This window comes from Saccopteryx bilineata, chromosome 1 (assembly GCF_036850765.1).
Source record: "Saccopteryx bilineata isolate mSacBil1 chromosome 1, mSacBil1_pri_phased_curated, whole genome shotgun sequence".
NCBI lineage: Eukaryota > Metazoa > Chordata > Mammalia > Chiroptera > Emballonuridae > Saccopteryx > Saccopteryx bilineata.
In genome coordinates, this window is record NC_089490.1 from 213,302,423 (window position 1) to 213,323,077 (window position 20,655).

The following is a 20,655-nucleotide window of genomic DNA, read 5'->3' on the forward strand; positions in this document are numbered from 1 at the left end:
TCATAGTCTTTTATTCTTTTGGTGATTGGAATATATTCCAAATATAATAGGTTGTTAATCAAATCAATTACATTTTCTAAAAAGCACTGGTAAACATTTCGTTTTATGAAAACATAAAAATACTTCAATTTTAGTGGCTACATGCCCAAGCTCTGGAATCAAAAGGCCTGGGTTCAAATCCTGACTCCACAGTTTGTTAAAATATGTTCTTATACAACTAATTTATTTTTATTTCTTTATTTGTAAAATCATCATTTTAATAGTATCTCATAGAAATTCTTGGGAAATAAATAAATTAAGTAAAGAATTTAAAAATGTTATTATCTCAGCCCTATATGATATTTCTCACACTAAATTGACACTTATATAATTGGCAAGTAAATTTATTTGCTTCAGATGTAATCCTATATTTAATGTGGAAATTACTTTGTTTTTTAACCTTTATATATTTTATATCATCTCCAAAATTATAGTGTGAATCCTAAAAAGCAGAAAACAAAGTACTTTACTAATATACAAATTAAATTAATATGAGAGCTATACTCAGTTATTAAATTGCTCTAAATATGAACTTTAAAGACCTGAATAGCTTAAATATAATTCTAATATTTGTAGTAGAGCAACAGAATTATTTTCTTGCTTTTTGAAGAAACCATGCAATCCATCAAAATTACAAGAATAGTTTAAAATTTTGGTCAAACTCCAAATCATTATAAATAACATATATTTGAACTCGGCAAAGACAAAACCATCAAGCACACAGTTGACAGTCTTTTAAAGTCATCATTCACTGTCAGGTGTGACTATTCAGCTGTTTTGTGTGCTGGTTGAGGGTAAACTTATGAACTACCAGTGGAAGAGCCATTCAAAATTGCTAAGAAGGTTTTATTATTTCCAGTTTATTTTTTCCCATTTTTTTCTTATTTCAGGGCTTTGAAGACTGCTTGGTATTTGATGAGTTAATGGATAAATTCAATAATGACCTCAGTAAGTAAAATTTCTCTAGTTGACACAGACTAGCCCTGCTAATTAACTATGCGCCTGTTTCTCATCTTGGATGATCACAAACCCACTCTGCATATTTCCTGTTCAGGCTTCTAAATGTTTCTGTTAATGCTTCTGCTACTATTTGTTGCCCATCTCACACAAGGAGTGCTCAGAGAGAGAAACAGAGTTTTGTTAAGGTTTGTACATGGTGATCCACATAATGATAAAAATTCTGAGACCCAAAATAGGTGGAGGTATGCTCCTTTCTCTCCCTTTCAACCTGGTAACACCCTGCCTGCACCCCTGCAGCATGCAGAAACATGTGAGAAGATCTAGTGCTTTCTTGCTTTTGCCTTATCAAAGCTCTCAATCTGACACTTCCATCTGCCTTTTGATTAAAATTAATTCTATCAATATGTTAATTTTATAAATATTAGTGTTTTAAATTTGTATCTGATTCTGAAATGAAATTAAATGTACCTAATTTTCACCTGTAAAAGAAATCGCTATAGCCTAAGAACTGAACAACTATTACTGCTTCTCAGCATTGTGTCTCAAAGGCTTCTTGTGAATTTAAACCTGTTGGAGGCAAGGGAGAGACTTAGAGAACCAGCTTTAAACCCGGACACTTACACAATGGATTACGACATGACCATAAAAAACAAAAGGAAATTTTATACCTTTTTGATAGCATCAGTGGACCTAGAGAGCACAATGCTAAGTGAAATAAGCCAGTCAGGGGAAGACAAATGCCATATGATTTCACTCATATGTAGAATCTAATGAACAAAATGAACCAACAAGCAAAATAGAGACAGACTCCTACATACGTAGAGAGCAGGCTGACAGCTGTTGGGGGGGGGGGGAGTTGGATGCAGAGCATGTAGGCATTGAGTCAAAAAGGACAAAAATAAGAGAGAAAAAAGTCATGGATATGGACAACAGTGTGGCAACTGCTGGTGGTGGGGGGAGAGGTGGAAGAAGGTAGAGGGCAGAAAAATGGTGTTGGATAGAGACTTGACTTGGGTACAGATGATGTGTTGTAGAATTGTGCACCTGAAATCTGTATAGTTTTGTTGACCAGAGGCACCCTAATAAATGCAATTTAAAAAAAAACCCAACCCAGCTTCTAGTCTCGACTTACCAAGTTATTAACTGTGTGACCTTGAGCAAGTTGCATCATCTTTCTATAGTCTCAAGTTGTTCTATCCATCTATAAAGTGGGGATAATAATAACAACTTCAGAGAGTTGTAGTGAAAGTTAAAGAATCTGTGTAAAATTTAAAAAAGAAAAGGATAGTGCAAAGGAAGTTCACAGAAAATGTTTGTGGTGGTGTTGTAGGAAGTCATCGGCACTGAGGCTTTTGGATCAGAAGGGATTGCAGGTTCGAGGGCAAATTGCTTCTAGTTTTCTTCCTCTCTTTTCCTGTTATTTTATTCAGATGTTGGGGATACAGAGACATAGTTTGTCCTTCCTTCTCAGCCCTCCTGTGATTGGTCTCATGAAAACAATGATGGAGGGTTCATATATCAGGACATACTGCGAATACTGGCTTTGGTTACTAGAGAACAAAAATAATAATAATCAAAACTAACATCACTGAACATTTCATATATGGTGGGTAACTTGATGTGCTTTTAATGCATTATCTCACTTGGTCCTCATTGAAAACCATGGGACATAGGTATCATTCTTGTCCCTATTTTACAACTAAGGAAACTTGAACTTCGAGGCAGTTAAGTAATTCACCCAAAGTCATATAGCTGGGAAGTGGTAGAGGCAGGACTTACACCCAGGTTCTCTAGCTTTAGAAATGGCTTAACAACTAGAGTTTGTTGGCCATGTAAAAGTTATATTAGTTAGTCATTAATTTATTAAATATTTATTCAGTTACAAGGGTCACACTTCCAGGAGATCACATAATCATGGGAAAGCTGTTGTTAAAGCTAATAAGGTGTCTTAGTTGCAATGAAATACTGTGTGTGAAATTGAGACTCATGCACATAGATAAGAGTGCAGTGATTACCAGGGAAAGGGAAGAGAGGGTGGGGGTTCAGAGGAGGGGAGGGGCATAAATAGAAACAAACAAAAGATGACAGAGGATAATTTGACTTTGGGTGATGGGTATACAACATAATTGTTTGTCAAAATGATGTGGAGATGTTGTCTCTAAATCTATGTATTCTAGTTGACCAATGTCACTCTGTTAAAATTGTCTAAATAAAAAAAACTAAAATAAAAAAGGAAAGAAATACTGTGTGTGGGGTACATAAAGCAGAACAGCAAATTCTCAGTAGGATGGGGGTCGGGGGCCATGCACAGTCATTTTATATGAAGTGCTTCCCATTTGTGAAATAAGGAAAATAATGGTTTACTAAACAACCAGTATACATCACATAAACTTTATTTTAAGTTTTATTTAATCAAATAATAAATACTTATGTGTTATTGCTCAAGATTCATAGATCGTTGGTCATGCACCTAGTTACCCACAGTTTTAAAAGGTTAGAAAGAATACATTATTTAATTTTACCTCTGTAGCGTCCAGCACATTTTTATAGACTGTCCTGGAAAAGATGTATTATTTGACTTGGCTTCTAGGTCTGTGTCTTCCTGAATTCTCAAGATTTAGAATTCCAGATGACCATGCGATTTCAGACCTGTCCATGTACAATTACATCGAGGTGAGTGAGAGGACATGGTTCTATTTCATGAGATCATTTACTGACACCCTAACAAACATTGTTTTAAAAAAAAACTCTTAAACAAAAGTTACAGAAGACACACACATGGCATTCCTTACACATAGATGGATTGTGCTATGTAGACAGTGACAATGACCCTTACACGTCACCTCCATCTACACTCCAGTGACATTTAGGAGGTAGCAGATGACAGACTGTCTGGTTCAACCTCTGATAATTCACAAGCTCAAACCTTAGATGTTTAGTAGAGTTAGTAATATGCCATTTTAATAAATATTATAACTTCTAGATGTGTTAATTAGGATTGAAAAATCTAAGAAGTGTTAAACAGTGTTAATTATGTTTTAAAAATCTAAGAAGTGTTGAACAGCATTTCTACTCTTAACATTATAAGCTGAACCCTTAGAGTAGCATTGGGTATCCTTTGGCTATGCACTGAAAAAAAAAAGTAACACACAATAAATTGTTGTAGTTATAGTTTTAGAATAAGCAAATGAAAAAATTACAAGATAAATTTAAAGAAGAGAGTGGACCTGCAGTGTGAGCAGAGCAGTTTCTTATGTGGTGAAGGAAGTTCTATAAAATACTAAAAGGCTTATTAATGTATCTTCCCAGTGTCTTTAAAACTGAGACAGCTACCACTCAATATCTGTTCTAAATATGGAGTAGGTTTCAAGAGATCCTTTCCTGCCATAAACAGTATTCCAAATTAAACAGAAAGCAACACTAATTAGTCAAATCATTGGACTCTCAATAACCCACAAATCCAAATAGAGTTCACCTGAGCAAAATAAAGTTCCCTAACAGGCTTAGTATAATTGCTCTACCTTTCCAAGGTAATGTCTTATACCATTGAGAATTACTAAAAGGGACTGGGAATGACTGTACTAGAAATAATAATCTATTTGACTATAGTACTTTGTGTCTGACTTTGTGATGAATAAGAATAAAGTATTAGTGAGTGGTAGTAAGGAAGTAAAGGTATTTTGTTCAAGGTAAAGTGGTCCCTTGTTTATCACGGGGCTTAGGTTCCAGAACCCCCCATGATACATGAAAATCCTCAAAGTAGTGACCTTATATTTATTTTATTATTTATATATATTTTAAGGCTTTATAAACCCTTCCCACACTCTTATATATCTTTCCCACACCATTACTAACCTTTCCCACATGCTTATAAACACTTCCTATGCTCTTAAACACTTTTTACACTCTTACACCTACATAATTTTATGTATTTTATTTTGATTTAATATTATTTTAATATGTTTTAATTAATATTTTTATATTTTTTAGTTTTTTAGGCTAGAAAATGCTTATTTTACTGCAAAAACAATTAAAATAATAAAAATATAAAAATACTTATATACTGTAAAATCCTGCAATATAGAGATAAATCTGCAATGCAAAGTTAGCTATATACAATTTTAAAATCTGTGATACCATGAGACTGCAAAAAGTGAACCATGATATGGCAAGGGATGACTGTATTCTTTAAGACACTTGCATTGCCTGACCAGGCAGTGGCGCAGTGGACTGGGACACAGAAGGCCCAGGTTTGAAACCCCAAGGTCACTGGTTTGAGTGCAAGTTCATCTGGTTTGAGCATAGCTCACCAGCTTGAGCCCAAGGTTACTGGCATGAGCAAGGAGTCACTTACTCTGCTGTAGCCCCCCGATCAAGGCACATATGGGCTAAGCAATCAATGAACAATAAAGGTGCCGCAACAAAGAATTGATGCTTCTCATCTCTGTCCCTTCCTGTCTGTCTGTCCCTATCTGTCCCCCCCCTCTGTCTCTGTCACAAAAAAAGACAAACAAAAAACCTCTTGCATTATTGCAGATGCGAGCGCATGTCAACTCGAGGTGGTTCATCTTCCAGAAGAACATAGAGAGATTTCTTCATGTGATCATGCCATCCACATTTGTCCCCCTCTATACCATGGTAAGGTCTGAATTTAAGACATTTCCTCATTTTAATATTCTGTTTAGCCACTAAAGAATATACCCAGTACTCTTTAAACTTTCTTATAGGTAACATTTTCCAGAATCAGGTACCATGAGGCCCTGCTGCGAGGGCGTTGGCAAAAAAAGGTAGGGACACACGCAACTTTTTTTCTTTTTCTTTTTTAATCGAATGTGTTGCAATTCATAGTGTTTTACTTATGTTTACTTCTGGGAAGTAAAGAAATGATATGAGAGACATGAAATGTTTGCCTCCCCCCCTCATCCCCCCAAAAAAGCCCTGGGAACACAGAAAGCAGCGTACCTAACAAAGTTACAGAGACAAAGAGAGTGTGTGAGAACTCTGGAAGGTAAGGGATTTTTTTTAAAAAAGAAATTGATGCTAATTCTAAATGTTTTATTTTTATTTAGCAAAGTGACTTTTTAGTTGTATTTAATTGTTGATTCTTGCTTCATACAACACTCTTATGGGTTTAATTTGTAAAACTGGACAAAAGTGAATCACTTATAAAACATAATCTAATTCCAATGTAATGTTATGTCACATTCATTTTGGGCACTTTACCTGGAAAAGCCAGTAATTGAATATTCAGATTCCTGATCTTCCATTTTAGAAATTTTACAATTTTATTCACTCAACAAATAATTTTATGTAGGCCCTGGCCTGTTGGCTCAGTGGATAGAGTGTGGGCCTGGCATGCAGACGTCCAAGGTTTGATCCCTAGTCAAGGCACACATGAGAAGCAGCCTTCTCTGCACCTCCCTCTTCTTTCCCCTCCCACATCCAGTGGCTCGGTTGGTCCAAGCATCAGCCTCAGACACTGAGGATAGCCAGTTGATTTGAGCATTGTCCCCAGATGGGGGAGTTGCTAGGTGAATCTCAGTTGAGGTGCATGCAGGATCTGTCTATCTCCCCTCCTCTCACTTAAAAGAGAGGAAGAGAGAGTCAGTGACACACAGTTAGAAAAGAAGACAATAAGTGCAGTGACAGATGCCAGGATGGTAGGGAGAGTGTACCTAACTCAGAATAGAATGAACCTCAGCAGTGTAGCTGATATACTGCAGGTGGTAAAGACACTGTTTAAACATTTTGGATGTGCATGTATTTTGAGTCCCAGAGGCCACCAAGTCCATCACGCTTCTCATGGACACTCTGTGCTGGGTCTGAGAAGAGAATAGTTTATAGCTTCAGCATAGTGCTCTTCTTCTAAGACAGAGTTTGTAGCTTTTTTTCTAAAACTGTGGGATTTTTTTTCTTTTTAAATGGCTATACAATGGTTGACTGTGAACCACCCCTTATATATAACACACAGAGTCAGGTGTCTCTAGAAAGAGAGAAAGGAGGGAGAGCGAGAGGGGAGAAACTCCAAACTCTTGACCTGCAAGACTAACTGGTGACCATGAAATTAAATTACCATTTCAGGTTAAAGAATAAAGAGGGGATTGTATACTCTTCGGTCTTTTAAGAATAAAGTTTATTTCAAGATTTTAATCTCTGGAAAAATAACAGGAGAATTCTTTTGTCTTTTCAGATGATCCACAAAGGATTCCTTTTCTTTGGGACACTGATAGCCATTGGTAGTACCTACCTACTTATGCACTTCATGTCAGTGAGACCCCTAAGCTATTTGAGAAGACCATGGGACTGGGTCACTAAGTTCCAAAATATAGGACATATTTCCCTACAAACTCCATGGAGTTACTAGGACAAATCTTCAATGTCATTAGCAAGCAGCAGAAAGGTCCTGAAGTAGCAAATACACTTGATTTTTCTGTAGCCAAGTCTAAAGATCAAAATTATATGAAAATCATATGATTATTTCCATCATCATATTTAATTCACAAATGGAAGATGTTTGTCAGCTTATCATTAAATTCAATGTAAAATTTCTGTGTTCACTGAAACGTTTTTTTAAAAAGAGGTCACCACTTCAAGTTACAACAAGCAGCTCCGCCACAACACTGTGCTCACGTCAAGTCTTTCTAAATATAAAAATGCAATGACTAATAACTCTTTCACTTCTCAAAAAGTAAGGCCTGTAGAGGCCTAAAAGAAGACACTGGTCACACTCTTTAAAAGATAAAATAGAAGTCACAATAGGATTGATTCAACACCTGGGACAAAATATTACAATTGACCTAACATATTAACTGCACATTTCATCACCAGGATGGAACCTTTATCCAAGCATATGGGGCTCAGATTCACTTGACAAAACCAGATGTGCAAATGAGGAATTTGGGGGCTTTCTAGAGAGTTCACAATGAATCAACATAATTTCCCAGTTTTCAAAGGCTAGTCTTACCTTCCAGAGACTTGAAAAGCCCCTTAACACCATGCTAAGTCGCTAACTAAAGAACAAAAAGAGTTGTATTTATAAATTAAATATATTCATATACAAGAGAATAGAAAGGAAACATAGGGAGATGGTATTTTTATAAATATGAAGCCATATTTTATTCCATTTCAGACTTTTAGAAGTAATTTGCTAACTTATTTTTGAATTACGTGCTGCAGCAGAACAAGAAATAAACTGATTTGTAAAAGTTCATTCAGTGAAAATGTTTTATTTGGTTCTTCCTTCTTCAATAGGCCAACTGACTCATTTAGAAGTCTTTCAAACATGATTAATTATGAAAATTCAACACCATTAGGACAGTAATCTAAGAAATAAATATAAGACAATAAAATAAAATGACATTGTTTCTCTTCTATAGTGTCAAAGAAATCCTTGAGTTCTAATAATCCATGTTTAGTTTAAACAATGACTCATTGAAAATTGACCTCTACACTATTAATTATCCAGGGAAGTAATTCAAGAGTAATAGAGATAAAATAATTCATTTTATGAGTACAATTCTATACTTAACTCTCATCTCCCTTCAAATATAGATTGGTTTGTTTTGTTGAAACTCCTTTTAAAAATCCAGAACTCAGTCCTGGCCAGTTGGCTCAGTGGTAGAGCATCAGCCTGGCATGTTGATGTCCTGGGTTCCATTCCCGGTCAGGGCACACAGGAGAAGCAACAATCTGCTTCTCCACCCCTCCCCCTTCTTCTTCTCTCTCTCTCTCTACACCTCTCGCAGCCATGGCACAATTGGTTCCAGCGAGTTGGCCCCAGGAGTTGAGGATGGCTCTATGGAACCTCTGCCTCAGGTGCTAAAAATAGCTCAGTTGCAGAGCAACATGCAAAAGCCCCAGATGGGCAGAGCATTACTGCCAAGGGGGCTTGCGATGGATCCCAGTCAAGCACATGTGGGATTCTGTCTCTCTGTCTCCCGTCCTCTCACTTAAAAAAATAAAAAAATAAAAAAAACAGAAATCTTGGCAAAATTGCATAAAATTTTTTAAAAGAGAGAGATGATCTGACCACATTCACGTTTGAAATGATACATATGGGGATATCTGTCTGCCAGCAACATGATCTTTATTACACACATGCTCTACTCATGTCTGATTGCCTATATGCTATGATTACCTTGAAATTTACCATCCTACCTTCTTGGCTGTGTTGCTTTTTTTAAAAAGAAAAACATTTTATTGAATTTATTGCAGTGACATTGGTTAATAAAATTATATAAGTTTCAGGTGTACAATTCTATAATGCATTATCTGTATATTGTATTATGTGTTTACCATCTCATGTCAAGTATCCATTCGTCACTACTTATATCCCCTTTTACTCTCTCCTACCTCCCCCCAGCACCCATTTTGCTCTGGTAATCACCATACTGTTGTCTGTGTCTGAACTTCTTTGCTTAATCCGTTCACCTTTTTCAGCCAGCCCCCAACACCACTGCCATGTTGCCATGTTGCTTCTTGGTAGTACCTTCTAGAGCAGGGATTGGGAACCTTTTTTGCTGAGTGAGCCATGAAAGTCACATTTTTTTTAAATTTTTTTTTTCTGAAGCTGGAAACGGGGGAGAGACAGACAGACTCCCGCATGCACCCGACCGGGATCCACCCGGCACACCCACCAGGGGGCGACGCTCTGCCCACCAGGGGGTGATGCTCTGTCCCTCTGGGGGCGTCACTCTGTTGCGACCAGAGCCACTCCAGCGCCTGGGGCAGAGGCCAAGGAGCCGTCCCCAGCGCCTGGGCCATCTTTGCTCCAATGGAGCCTCGCTGCGGGAGGGGAAGAGAGAGACAGAGAGGAAGGAGGGGGGCGTGGAGAAGCAGATGGGCGCTTCTCCTGTGTGCCCTGGCCGGGAATCGAACCCGGGACTTCTGCACGCCAGGCCGACGCTCTACCACTGAGCCAACCGGCCAGGGCAAAAGCCACATATTTTAAAATGTAATTCTGTGAGAGCCATACAATGACCCATGTACATTACACATTATTTAATAAAAATTTGGTGTTGTCCCGGAGGACAGCTGTGATTGCTCCAGCCACCCACAACCATAAACATGAATGGTAGGAAATGCATGGACTGTAATACATGAGAATGTTTTATATTTTTAATGTTATTATTTTTTAATTAAATAATTGTCTGTGAGCCAGATGCAGCCATCAAAAGAGCCACATCTGGCTCACGAGGCATAGGTTCCCAACCCCTATTCTAGAGCTTGCTAAACAGCACATTTGTCTGAAGTTCCTCTTTATCACATTAACATATAGCAAGTCTTTTGTTTCAGGTAAAGTTAAGGGTTTGATTTTCTTTCATCCTAGAACTGTCTCTGATTAATCTGATAGGTCAAACAGTCGATGTGACACTGACTAGAACCCAACACTACAGAAAATTTCACACTGTCTAGCTATTTCACACCTGTGTATAAGACAAAGTTATTTTTTTGGCTATGTAATATTGGAGAAAAATGTATTATGTGCCTTGGAAAATATAGTCATTTAAAAATATATTTGAAATAGAAATTTCCAACATGGTGATGGTGCCAGATGTCCGTCTTGTGTCACATGTGGTTTGTCACTATTCTATAAACACCCATTGAACTAAAAGACCTGATCTTACTCAATTGTTCCCTTTTGGGCTACAAAAGGTCAGCTGATCTTACATAGAATGGGGATTCCAAAACAGTACTTATAACAAAGTGATGTTCAATTTAAGTCCCCTTCTCTCCCTGCCACTGTTGATTCTTATAAAGGTCGTACTTGGACAATATCAGCCTTGGAGACACTAGTTTTGTTGCTGTCATCGACTGATACCAATTCATCACTGGCGATGAAGAAAATGATGGAAGAAGAGTTAAAAGTCACCTTTTTCTTCGGCCTGTGCCCATCTTTCTGGAACATGACTGTGGGTCTGATCTGCATCTCACTCTTCGGTGCCGGGAGGTCTGCAGCAGGCCTTTGGAAGCTCAGCAGTAGGGAACAGAGCAGTTGCAAAAGGGATCTTTGGAACTAGGCATAGAGAAAATAAAGCTGAATAGTAAGACAAGGGTGGCCCTTAATCTGGATTGACATTCAAGAAAATCAGTGACATTTAATTTGGGTTGCTCTCCTCTATTTATTATCTATTGGATAGGGGGGTGGGATTAGGTTGTCATACTCAGATCTACCCAAGTAATCCTGAAGGCTTGTCTTTTATTGATCATAATTCTTAGTAACTAGACAGCATATGATATTTCAAAACTTTACAATCTCTATTTATGAGGCAAGCTACATTTGTTTCTTTTAGGGATTTTGTACAAAAATTCATCCTACAAATCTTCAGGGAGCACAATTTTGTCTAGGTGACAGTCACTTTGCTACAAGCCAGAGATCCTGTGGGCAGCAAAGACAAGCAAGGTGCTGCTTGGCAGAGAAAACAGCTAGTGTGGTACACTCACTAACGTTCCTTTAATTAGGCAAAAAAAAATTTTTTTCTATCAAAATTATGAATCAATTGGAGCAAAATCACTACAGGAGAGAGTGCTAGTGTCCACCAACACCCACGTTTCTTCTCTCTGTCCTGGGTACAATGCTATTTTTTAGCCCCCCTTTAACAACTCCTCCTTGCTCTTCCCTGTCTATAAGACCCTTGGTGGTCAAGGTGTAAAGTTGGTCACAACCCATATTCCTAAGTGACTAAATGTGACAGATCCCATCTTCTCCATCAAGTAAACTGCTAAGTAAAGATATAAAGGACGTTTCTTGAGCCAAATTAATCTTAGCTACACATTAGTCACGGCATAATAATAACCCAACTAATTGCTAACAGTGCCTATAATACCCCAAGTGAGGAGTTACAAGTATGAACTTTTGAGATTCAAGCAAACAAGGTTCAAATCCAGCGACCAACACTTCCTAGATCAGACAAGTTATTTAACTTCTCTGAACATATTTGATAATCCATAAATGATCTAAGGAAATATATCAGTGCCTTTTTTATGGAGTGTTGTGATGATAATAGGTATATACTACATAGTACAGTAAGATTTTTAAATGTACATACTCTCTTTAATTGCTGAGGTCTGAAACTACAATATCTCCCAGGTATGCCTGTATGTGGCTGTTATTATTACTAGACATTAAATGAAACATTAATTTGAAGAGAATTATGAACCTCCAATGGTAGATTTGGGTTTTTATCATTGAAGTTGCTCTGAATCATTTCTGTAAATGTATTATATTTTTCAACAACCCTACCCCCAGTGTGGAAACAGTAATTACAAAGCTTACCTTTTGGATCATGGAGATATAAATAACTGGGTTATATACAATGCTTGACTTAGCAAAGAGACAGGAAATGATAGACACTGTGGGAGTGGCCAGGTGTCCATAACCATTAACCATCAAGAAACACAGCATAATATAAGGCATCCAAAGAATCAGGAAGGTGAATATCATTAAAAAGCACATTTTGGCCACTTTCTTTTCATATCTTAAAATCTTGATCACTTAAATTGTCTGAAGATCTTCAACACAACAAAGCTACAGAAAGAAAGGAACAGCTTTAAAATTGAAGAAACATTTTTGTTTGTTGTTTTTATAATAGAGGCTCATGCACCATTCTTGGCCCTACCTTAATGGAAAGAGAACTGAACAGGACCTTGGGAGGCTGAGTTCTGACCCAGGACCTGCATCTGGGCCCAACCTTCAACCTATTGGGGCCTCAGTCTTTTATCTTTAACATTGTACATTGAACTATATAATGTTAGACCGTCTAATGGTTTTTTTTTTTTTGCTGATTTTAAAAGAGAGGAAAGAGTAAACATTGGTTTGTTGTTCCACTTATTTATGCATTAATTGTTAAAAATTTTTTTTAGATTTTATTCATTTTAGAGAGAGGAGAGAGTAAGAGAAGGGGGGGAAGAGCAGGAAGCATCAACTCCCATATGTTCCTTGACCAGGCAAGGCAAGCCTGGGTCTTCAAACCAGTGACCTCAGTGCTCCAGGTCAATGCTCTATCCACTACGCCACCACAGGTAAGGTTCACTGGTTCATTTTTGAATGTGCCCTGACTGAGTATCAAACCTTGATCTATTGAGATGATGTTCTAACCAACTGAGCTACCTGGCCAGGGCCTCCTTTAATGGTTTTTTAATGTTTTAGAATTTACTTAAAGAAGTATAAAATAAATTATTTTACCTAGATCATCAAGTCTCTAAAAGACAACCAAAAAGAATCGTGAGAAATGGGAAACAATTTCTCCATGATCCTGGAAACTCTTTTGTCCAGAGCATATTCCTCAGATTCTCAAAGTAGGCAGCAAACACATGATGTCCAGAGTTCTGCCTGGTTAAGCCTACAGCTAGTCTTGATGAGAACTGATTTCCCAAACTCTTTATGGAAAACTTTGTGACTTCCAATTCACAGCTAATGACTATGAAGTGGGATTGGATGAGGAGTGTGTGACTGGTCTCATCATGAGTTTGGCTGCAGAGAGCAATTTGGTGAAATCCTGGTCATTCCATTAATTTAAAACCAGTGTATCTACTGCCAATTTGTTCCCACTAGAGGTATTAAGGGATAACTGTTTAGATTTTTAAAGTTCTTTGACAAAGTGTCTCAGATAAAATGTTCTTTAGAAGTTCCTCCTGTAATTATTATAAATGTATTGTTAAGGTGAGGAAGGAAATATTCCTGGACACCAAAAGCATGTTCTTAAATAAAATGGTTATTTCTGAGTATACTAAGCTCATTAAGCTCCAAAGCACTACTTTAAATGTTGATTTTAAAAAAGGTACCTGGAAAACTGTTGATACTTAGTATGTAATTTTAAACTGGGAAATTTATTGCATTTCAACAAATTTTGTGTTCCTTTCATTTCTAGCATTATTATAAAAATTAAGAAAAAAATTCTAATAAGTTAGAATGTGTATTTATAAGAACTTACAAGATATTTTAACTAATATATAAATTATTGATATTATCTAAAGTCATATTTAATAAACTAGATTTTTATTAGAATCATGTGTTCATATGTGCAAAGACTAGAACATTACATGAATAATTAAAATGTTTGATTTTTTTTAGAGTGCCCAGGCATAGATAAAAAAGATAATTTCTCTTGAGGTTTTTCCTTCTCCTTTGTGTTTATGGAATCTGAATATATATATATATATATATACAGTGGTACCTGGAGATACAAACAGACCAACATACAAATTTTTTAAGATACAAGCTGTGACTTGGTCTGTATTTTTGTTCGAGATCTGAACGAAATTCCGAGATACGAGTCATGATTCGGGAAGCTGCCGCTAGTTAGCGTGTTGGCACACAGGTCCAGTACCGGCAGTTTGATATACGAGTTGACTGACTTACAAGCTCGGTTACAGAACGAATTAAATTCATATCTCAAGGTACCAGTGTATTTTAAATCACATAAACAATCATAACCTAAACACATATACATCTCATCTTTTCTCATATTTAATTTTCCGAAACATTACATAGACCATGATTCCAAAATGGAAATAGAGCAAAGGTCTATTGCCAGCTAACCAAAATCTTTTCAAGACCTGGATGACTCCTCTTAGACTAGTAGGAACTGTCTCCAAATTTCAGTTACCATGCTTAAACTGGATCTCCAAGGTTTGCAAATACCCTCAGCTCAGCTAAAGGGCACAGAATCTCTAGCATCCCTGATAACTCAAACTTTGAACCTGCCTACCACAGAAAACCCAAGTCACTGAAGACACACTCTCTTCGCACTGTCACCACTTCCCCGCCTTATGCCTTCTGTATGCTTCTCCCTCTAAAAATAGTCACTGACTGCCTATTATATGCACAATAATGTTCCAGCAACAAGTGATAAAATAAGACTGGGTCTCTACTCTTGAAGAATTAATTCACTGTTTGGTGATGGTAACAAGTGCCCAGACTGCTTCCATAAGTGATACATGAGATGGGAGAGGTGAGCAGGGAGGGCTATGGGGATAAACAAAATGAGAAATCAATTTAGAGGTGGGTTAGACCAAGAAGATCTTGATCTTAGCCTTCTGAGGTGAGTAGGAATCAACCAAGTAAAGAAGAGAGGCAGAAGAATGTTCCAGGAAATGGAAGAGCATTAAGGCAAAGCAGTAAAAGCACACATTAAGTTCTAAGAATAAGAAATATTGCAGTTGGCTGGCCCCTGAGATGGCAAGATGGAGGGCATGTCAAAAAATGATGCTGGACAGGCCGACCAAGACGGCCATGCAGAAACTATAGTCACATTCAGGGACTTTGTTTTTAACCATGAAGGCAATGGGATTTTGAGTTTGGCACTGACATAAGAGGATTTGTATACAAGAATAATTACTCCGGTGGCAGTGTGAATAAAATGGACTAGAACAAAGCAAGAATAGGGAAGGACAAACTAAGGTTCATTAGAATTAAGTCTGTGGCAGTAGGGAAGTGGGAAAATGATACATGGAAAAATAGTTGAGGTTGAATAGATAAAAACTGATCTTTGGTTGGAAGTGGCAGAAAACAAGGATAAAGAATAAAGATTACTCTCTAATTTCTGGGTTCCATAGCTGACAATGATGACCGTTCACTGATAAAAGAGAATGAATAAGTAGCAGGCTTGGGGGAAAGCTGACCAATTCATCTTCATTTATATTGAATTACACTAGTCTGTGGACCATCCGAGTGGAAGCGTTCGAAAAGCAATTGACAGTGAGGATTTGGTAAAGGTCATAAGAACCATCTGAATAAAAAATCACCAAGCTATTTCTAGGAGGAGAAATTCTGGCAGTATATGAGATTGTCCAAAGCTGGTGTGCAGCATGAAATGAGAACTAAATATAGAACACTCGGGAGGCCCATGGAAAAGATGCCCTTGAAAGAGACTTGAGACAATGGGCCAGACAGTCAGCAATAAAGATAGGAGAGAATGGGATCTTAAAACAATGGGGGGGGGGGGAGATCACAATTACGTGGAAGCTATCACCAATGTCAGAAGTCTCAATGCCACAGATGCCAGAAGACAATAGCAATAGACATGTGTCCACTGGACATAACACTCAGGCGACCATCAATGACCTCAATGGGAGCTGTCATATGAGAGTGTTGTAGAGGTTGGGAGGTGCCAATTTGCAACAGGCTGAGAGAATAAATACCAGGAGATTTTACTAAACTATGAACTCTTTGAGGCAAGGACTATATATTATTCGTTGTGTCCTTAGAGCTTAGAAATGTCTTCACTTTCATAACAAAATACCACAGACTGAGTGGCTGAAATTTATTTCCCATAGGTCTGTAGGCTGAGAAGTTTAAGATCAAGGTGCTAGCTAAGTAAGTTTTATTCGGAGGCCTCTTTCCTTGGCTTGGAGATGGCCACATTTTCTGTGATCTCACATATGGAGAGAGAGTGAGGTCTGATCTCACTTTCTCTTACAAGGATGCTAATCCCATCATAAAGACCCCACCCTCATGACTCCATATAAACCTAATTAACTCTCAAAGTCCTCATCTCCTATACCAGCACGTTGGGGGTAAAGGCTCCCATACAAGAATTTGGGGGGATACAATTATTCAGTCTAAAACAGTAAGTAATTGGTAATTTCAGATGTTCAATAAATACTGGTCATGTGAATTCCTATTGAGTGATGATGGAGTACCAAAAGCCACTCATGGTTCTCTGAGTCAGCAGTGACGATCAGAGAAATAAAGTGATAACTAGAGGGAGTTGGGAGTATACTTTGCTTTTGTATTCAGTTAACACAGTTATATGCTCAAGTGAAAGAGTTGGTAGTAAGGGAGAAATAGAAAATTCAGTGAGAGAGACAGTGATTACATAAAGAGAGGTCCCTGGGGCAAAGAATGGAGTGGGAGCCAAAACCCAGACTATGGGGTCAGCTTGGTCCTGAAAGACCTCTCCCCTGACCTGTAACTGAAGAGAGCAGTCTAAGAATGGGTGGGAGGGTTATATAATGAGAGGCGGGGAGTTGAGGATTTCTTGATAATGGCTTTATTTTGCCCAATTAGCATGATTGCTTGATAAGAATTAGGTCAGAAGGAGACTAATAAGGCAAGAGATTAAAATGAGAATTGAGAACTTGTAGTAGCAATTGTATAGAAAGAGGGGAGGACTGTCTTGCCACCTGAAGACTGCTAGACACTGTGGAGAGGACATGTGTGTGGACACTGGGTCATGGGTGTAGCTTCCCTGCAGCTCTGCTTTGTTGCTTGACTACAGGCATGGAGAAACCAGAGCCACACTGATCCAAGGATTGTTTATTTTGATTTTTTATAAAATAGAGGTGTGAGAAGAAAGCTAGAACATGGAAGTTGGGAGTAAGGGGGTCATGCTTTAAAGTAATACATATGGCTGAGCTTGATTTAAAAAAAATAGAGGTGAAAGCTAGAGAAGCAGGCAGAGTGAGCAAGAGACACGAGAGGTTTCATGAGAGAAGAGGACGGGAGGGAGGAGCATTGACTACGTAAGAACGCACATGGGTGGGGTTGTACGCTGAGCCAGGAGGGTGTCCCACACTGTACTTCAAGCGTCACCCCTGCCAGCACCCAACAGGAAATCTTCTTGTGGTCGGTTCTTACCCCACACTCTTACTTCAGACTTCCTTCCTGCCAGCACCCAACAGGAAATGTGCGTGTGGTTGGTCCTTGTTAATTATGACTGAAAAATGATTTGCGCCAAAACACCTGTAATATTCTTTAGTGGGTTTATGTGACTGACGAATGAATAAAATTATGGGAAGCGCACAGTTTCCTTCATTATAGAGTTTTTAAATTCTGAGTGTGCTGGAGAACAGAAGATTTTTTTTAATTGTAGTTGAATTTTTTCTGTTCAGAACCCTTTCCTTCTTCCTTATGGTTTAGATTGGTGGCATGGAGAGAATAAATGTTATTCCTCATTGATCTTTTAAGAGAGTGGTTTCTAGTGCAAAATTCTGTCCAATGGGAAGAGCTGCTCAGCTGCGGACAGCTACTGATCATTTAGGAATAATTTAGTCTCTTTGATTTCTACCTTGGACACAGTTTGGGGGAGGAGCATTCATAGTCTTCAACTCACCATTTGGATGGAGTACAAAATATACCCATAGCAATGGGCTATAACACTGACAGGCATCACCAGGCAACCAAGAAATAAGAAAAGCACAAAGGAGGAATTGTTGGCATCCTTGGATTTCCAGTGCACAGTACAGCCTAGGCCATGTACATCCAGGATGTACCTGTTCCAGCCCAGGAGAGGGGCTCCCAACTATACAGCAAGTATAGCCAGATGTAGGTAATAGCCCGCCAGGCCCAGGAAAAATTGACCACTCTGGCATGGACCATGCGAATATAAGATTCATAGGCCAGCACCATTAGGTTCATCATGGAAACAATCCCTGCAGGAAGAGAAAGTGTGATAGTGTAGCATGGCACAGAGGAAGACAGACATCGTAGTGGGCTCATTGTACACTGGAGACACCTGACAGTGTCTGGAACCAACGAGGATCATCTAAGAGTATTAGTGCCTCACAAACCCCAGGAAATTTGACTGGAAATATATTTACCCAGAAAAGAAAATGTGAACTAGAAAATGGCATGTGGATTGCAGCAGGACAAAATGAAAAGCCCCCAAACCAGTCCTCCCTGATGATGCAGCTGTTGTGTTAAATTTTTTACAAAGAGAAACTCTGGAGCAAGTCAGGGAGAGTCACTACCATGAGTGTTTCCTTCCGTCAGCTGTGTTTGACTCAGCTATCAGAAATAAAGTCAAAGTCACAAATGTGAACTGACCAAAGCAATGGTGAAATTATGCAGGAGGCCACCTCAACCTACCTGCTCAGAAATGGCTTCCTATAAACCATTCATGTGCAAGGATTGCTGACAAGGGACGGAAACCTTCTGTGCTTCCACAATCCTCATTTATATCTCTGTTTGCAACAAATGCACTCTAACATTATTGTTTATTTCTCTGCCTCTCCCTGGAGTGATTTATCCATTCAACAAGCTCCTCTTGAGCACCCAGGTGTGCCAGGCACTGTGCTGACACAGGAGGTCCAATGATGACACAGACACAGAATTCCAGATGTCTAAATGCAATGCAGATGTGTGAACAGCTGGAATACCAGACAAGGGGTAAGTGCTACAATTCTGATACAGTGTGCTGTGGGACTCACATTAAAGGGGCCTTTGTAAACAAGGCAGAAGAAGCACATTCCAGGAAGAATGAAGAGTTATGCTCCAGGGCACCGAGGCCATTGAAGGGTCTAAAAATGACGAGAGGATTCAGATGCAGGGCTCAGAGGATATGAAGGAGAGATAAAGTTAGAAAGAGCAAATGAAGCCATACTGAGAAACTTTTAATTTCTTTCTCTCTCTCTCTCTCTCTTTCTTTCTTTCTCTTTTTCTTTCTTTCTTTCAAGAGGAAGGGAGAGAGAAAACATCCATTTGTTGTTCCACTTATTTATGTATTCATTGGTTGATTAGTATATTGCCCTTCTTAGGGATCAAACCTGCAACCTTGGTGAATCAGGATGATACTCTACCTCACCAGAGCCAAACTTTTAATTTTTTGGTAAGACTTTTTTATTTGGTTGTGTTTTTGTTATTGTTTTTATGTGTAAAATAGTAAATTATAAGTATGGTACTCCATTGTATTTCTTAAGCATGAAAATTACAATGGTTAAGTTCTCCTTTATATCTCATCCATTTACCTCTGAGAGTACTCATGCTATAGTAGGAATAACTTGAAACACTGTTCAGTACCTAAAGACCAGCTTGCAGGCTACTGCAATGGTCCAAGGAAAACATGATGGGGTCTGAAGTAGGGAAGGTACCTTCAACAGTACGAACAGTGAAGTCCCAGTGTCTGATACATGTCGCTACTATTAATAAATGCTTATTGCCCTAGTCGGATAACTTGGCTGGTTAGAGCATCACCCTGAAGCACAGGGTTTGCTGGTTCGATCTCCAGTCAGGGCACATACAGGAATAGCTCAATGTTCTTGTCTCTCTATCTCTCCCTTCCTCTCTCACTAAAATCAATGAATAAAAATTAAAATAAATAAATGCTCATTGAATAAATGAGTGAACGTTCAGTAAATATGTGAGTGACTGGAAGAATATTGGGTTTTTAAAATATGATAGAGGAGAGCCTGACCTGTGGTGGCGCAGTGGATAAAGCGTCAACCTGGAAATGCTGAGGTCGCCAGTTCGAAACCCTGGGCTTGCCTGGTCAAGGCACAGATGGGAGTTGATGCTTCCAGCTCCTCCCCCCTTCTCTCTCTCTGTCTCTCCCTCTCCTCTCTAAAATGAATAAATAAAAAAAATACATGATAGAGGAGATATTTCTGAAAGCAGTGATATAATAGCAAATAGTGAACCTAAATTCACATTATAATGAATTGTGGGGACAAGGAAAATATCAGGTTAGATGTGTTGTCTTCAGAAATAAGAATCTATTTTTTACCTCATTATATTTCTACCTAACAACTGATACTATCTTTTCTTTAACTGAATATATTCCTAGAAGAAAATCTAAAAACCTAAATATAGTGACATAAGTTGACTCTAACAAAATACTGTTGGTTTTATTTAGTTTATAAACTTTCTTAATACATATAATGATATTTAATTACATAGTTGCTTTTAAATGTTAAAACATAGTTTGGCCTTGCCTGACC

At 38.2% G+C, this 20,655-nt stretch overlaps 2 protein-coding genes across 2 annotated transcripts in view; one reads left to right on the forward strand and one right to left on the reverse strand.

Annotated features, from left to right (window-relative positions):
• KMO (kynurenine 3-monooxygenase) overlaps positions 1-7,544 on the forward strand; it is a 47,930-nt gene extending 40,386 nt beyond the window's left edge. The window contains 6 exon segments of the mRNA XM_066235260.1: positions 930-987; positions 3,590-3,672; positions 5,536-5,637; positions 5,727-5,786; positions 7,190-7,324; positions 7,327-7,544. Coding sequence (XP_066091357.1) covers positions 930-987; positions 3,590-3,672; positions 5,536-5,637; positions 5,727-5,786; positions 7,190-7,324; positions 7,327-7,473 — 585 coding nt within the window. The 3' untranslated portion in view covers positions 7,474-7,544.
• A 2,406-nt stretch (positions 7,545-9,950) lies between these two features.
• The window catches only part of OPN3 (opsin 3), a 49,943-nt gene continuing 39,238 nt past the window's right edge, over positions 9,951-20,655 (reverse strand). The window contains 4 exon segments of the mRNA XM_066252715.1: positions 9,951-11,014; positions 12,275-12,526; positions 18,054-18,244; positions 18,247-18,372. Of these exon segments, the coding sequence (XP_066108812.1) occupies positions 10,751-11,014; positions 12,275-12,526; positions 18,054-18,244; positions 18,247-18,372 (833 nt within the window). The 3' untranslated portion in view covers positions 9,951-10,750.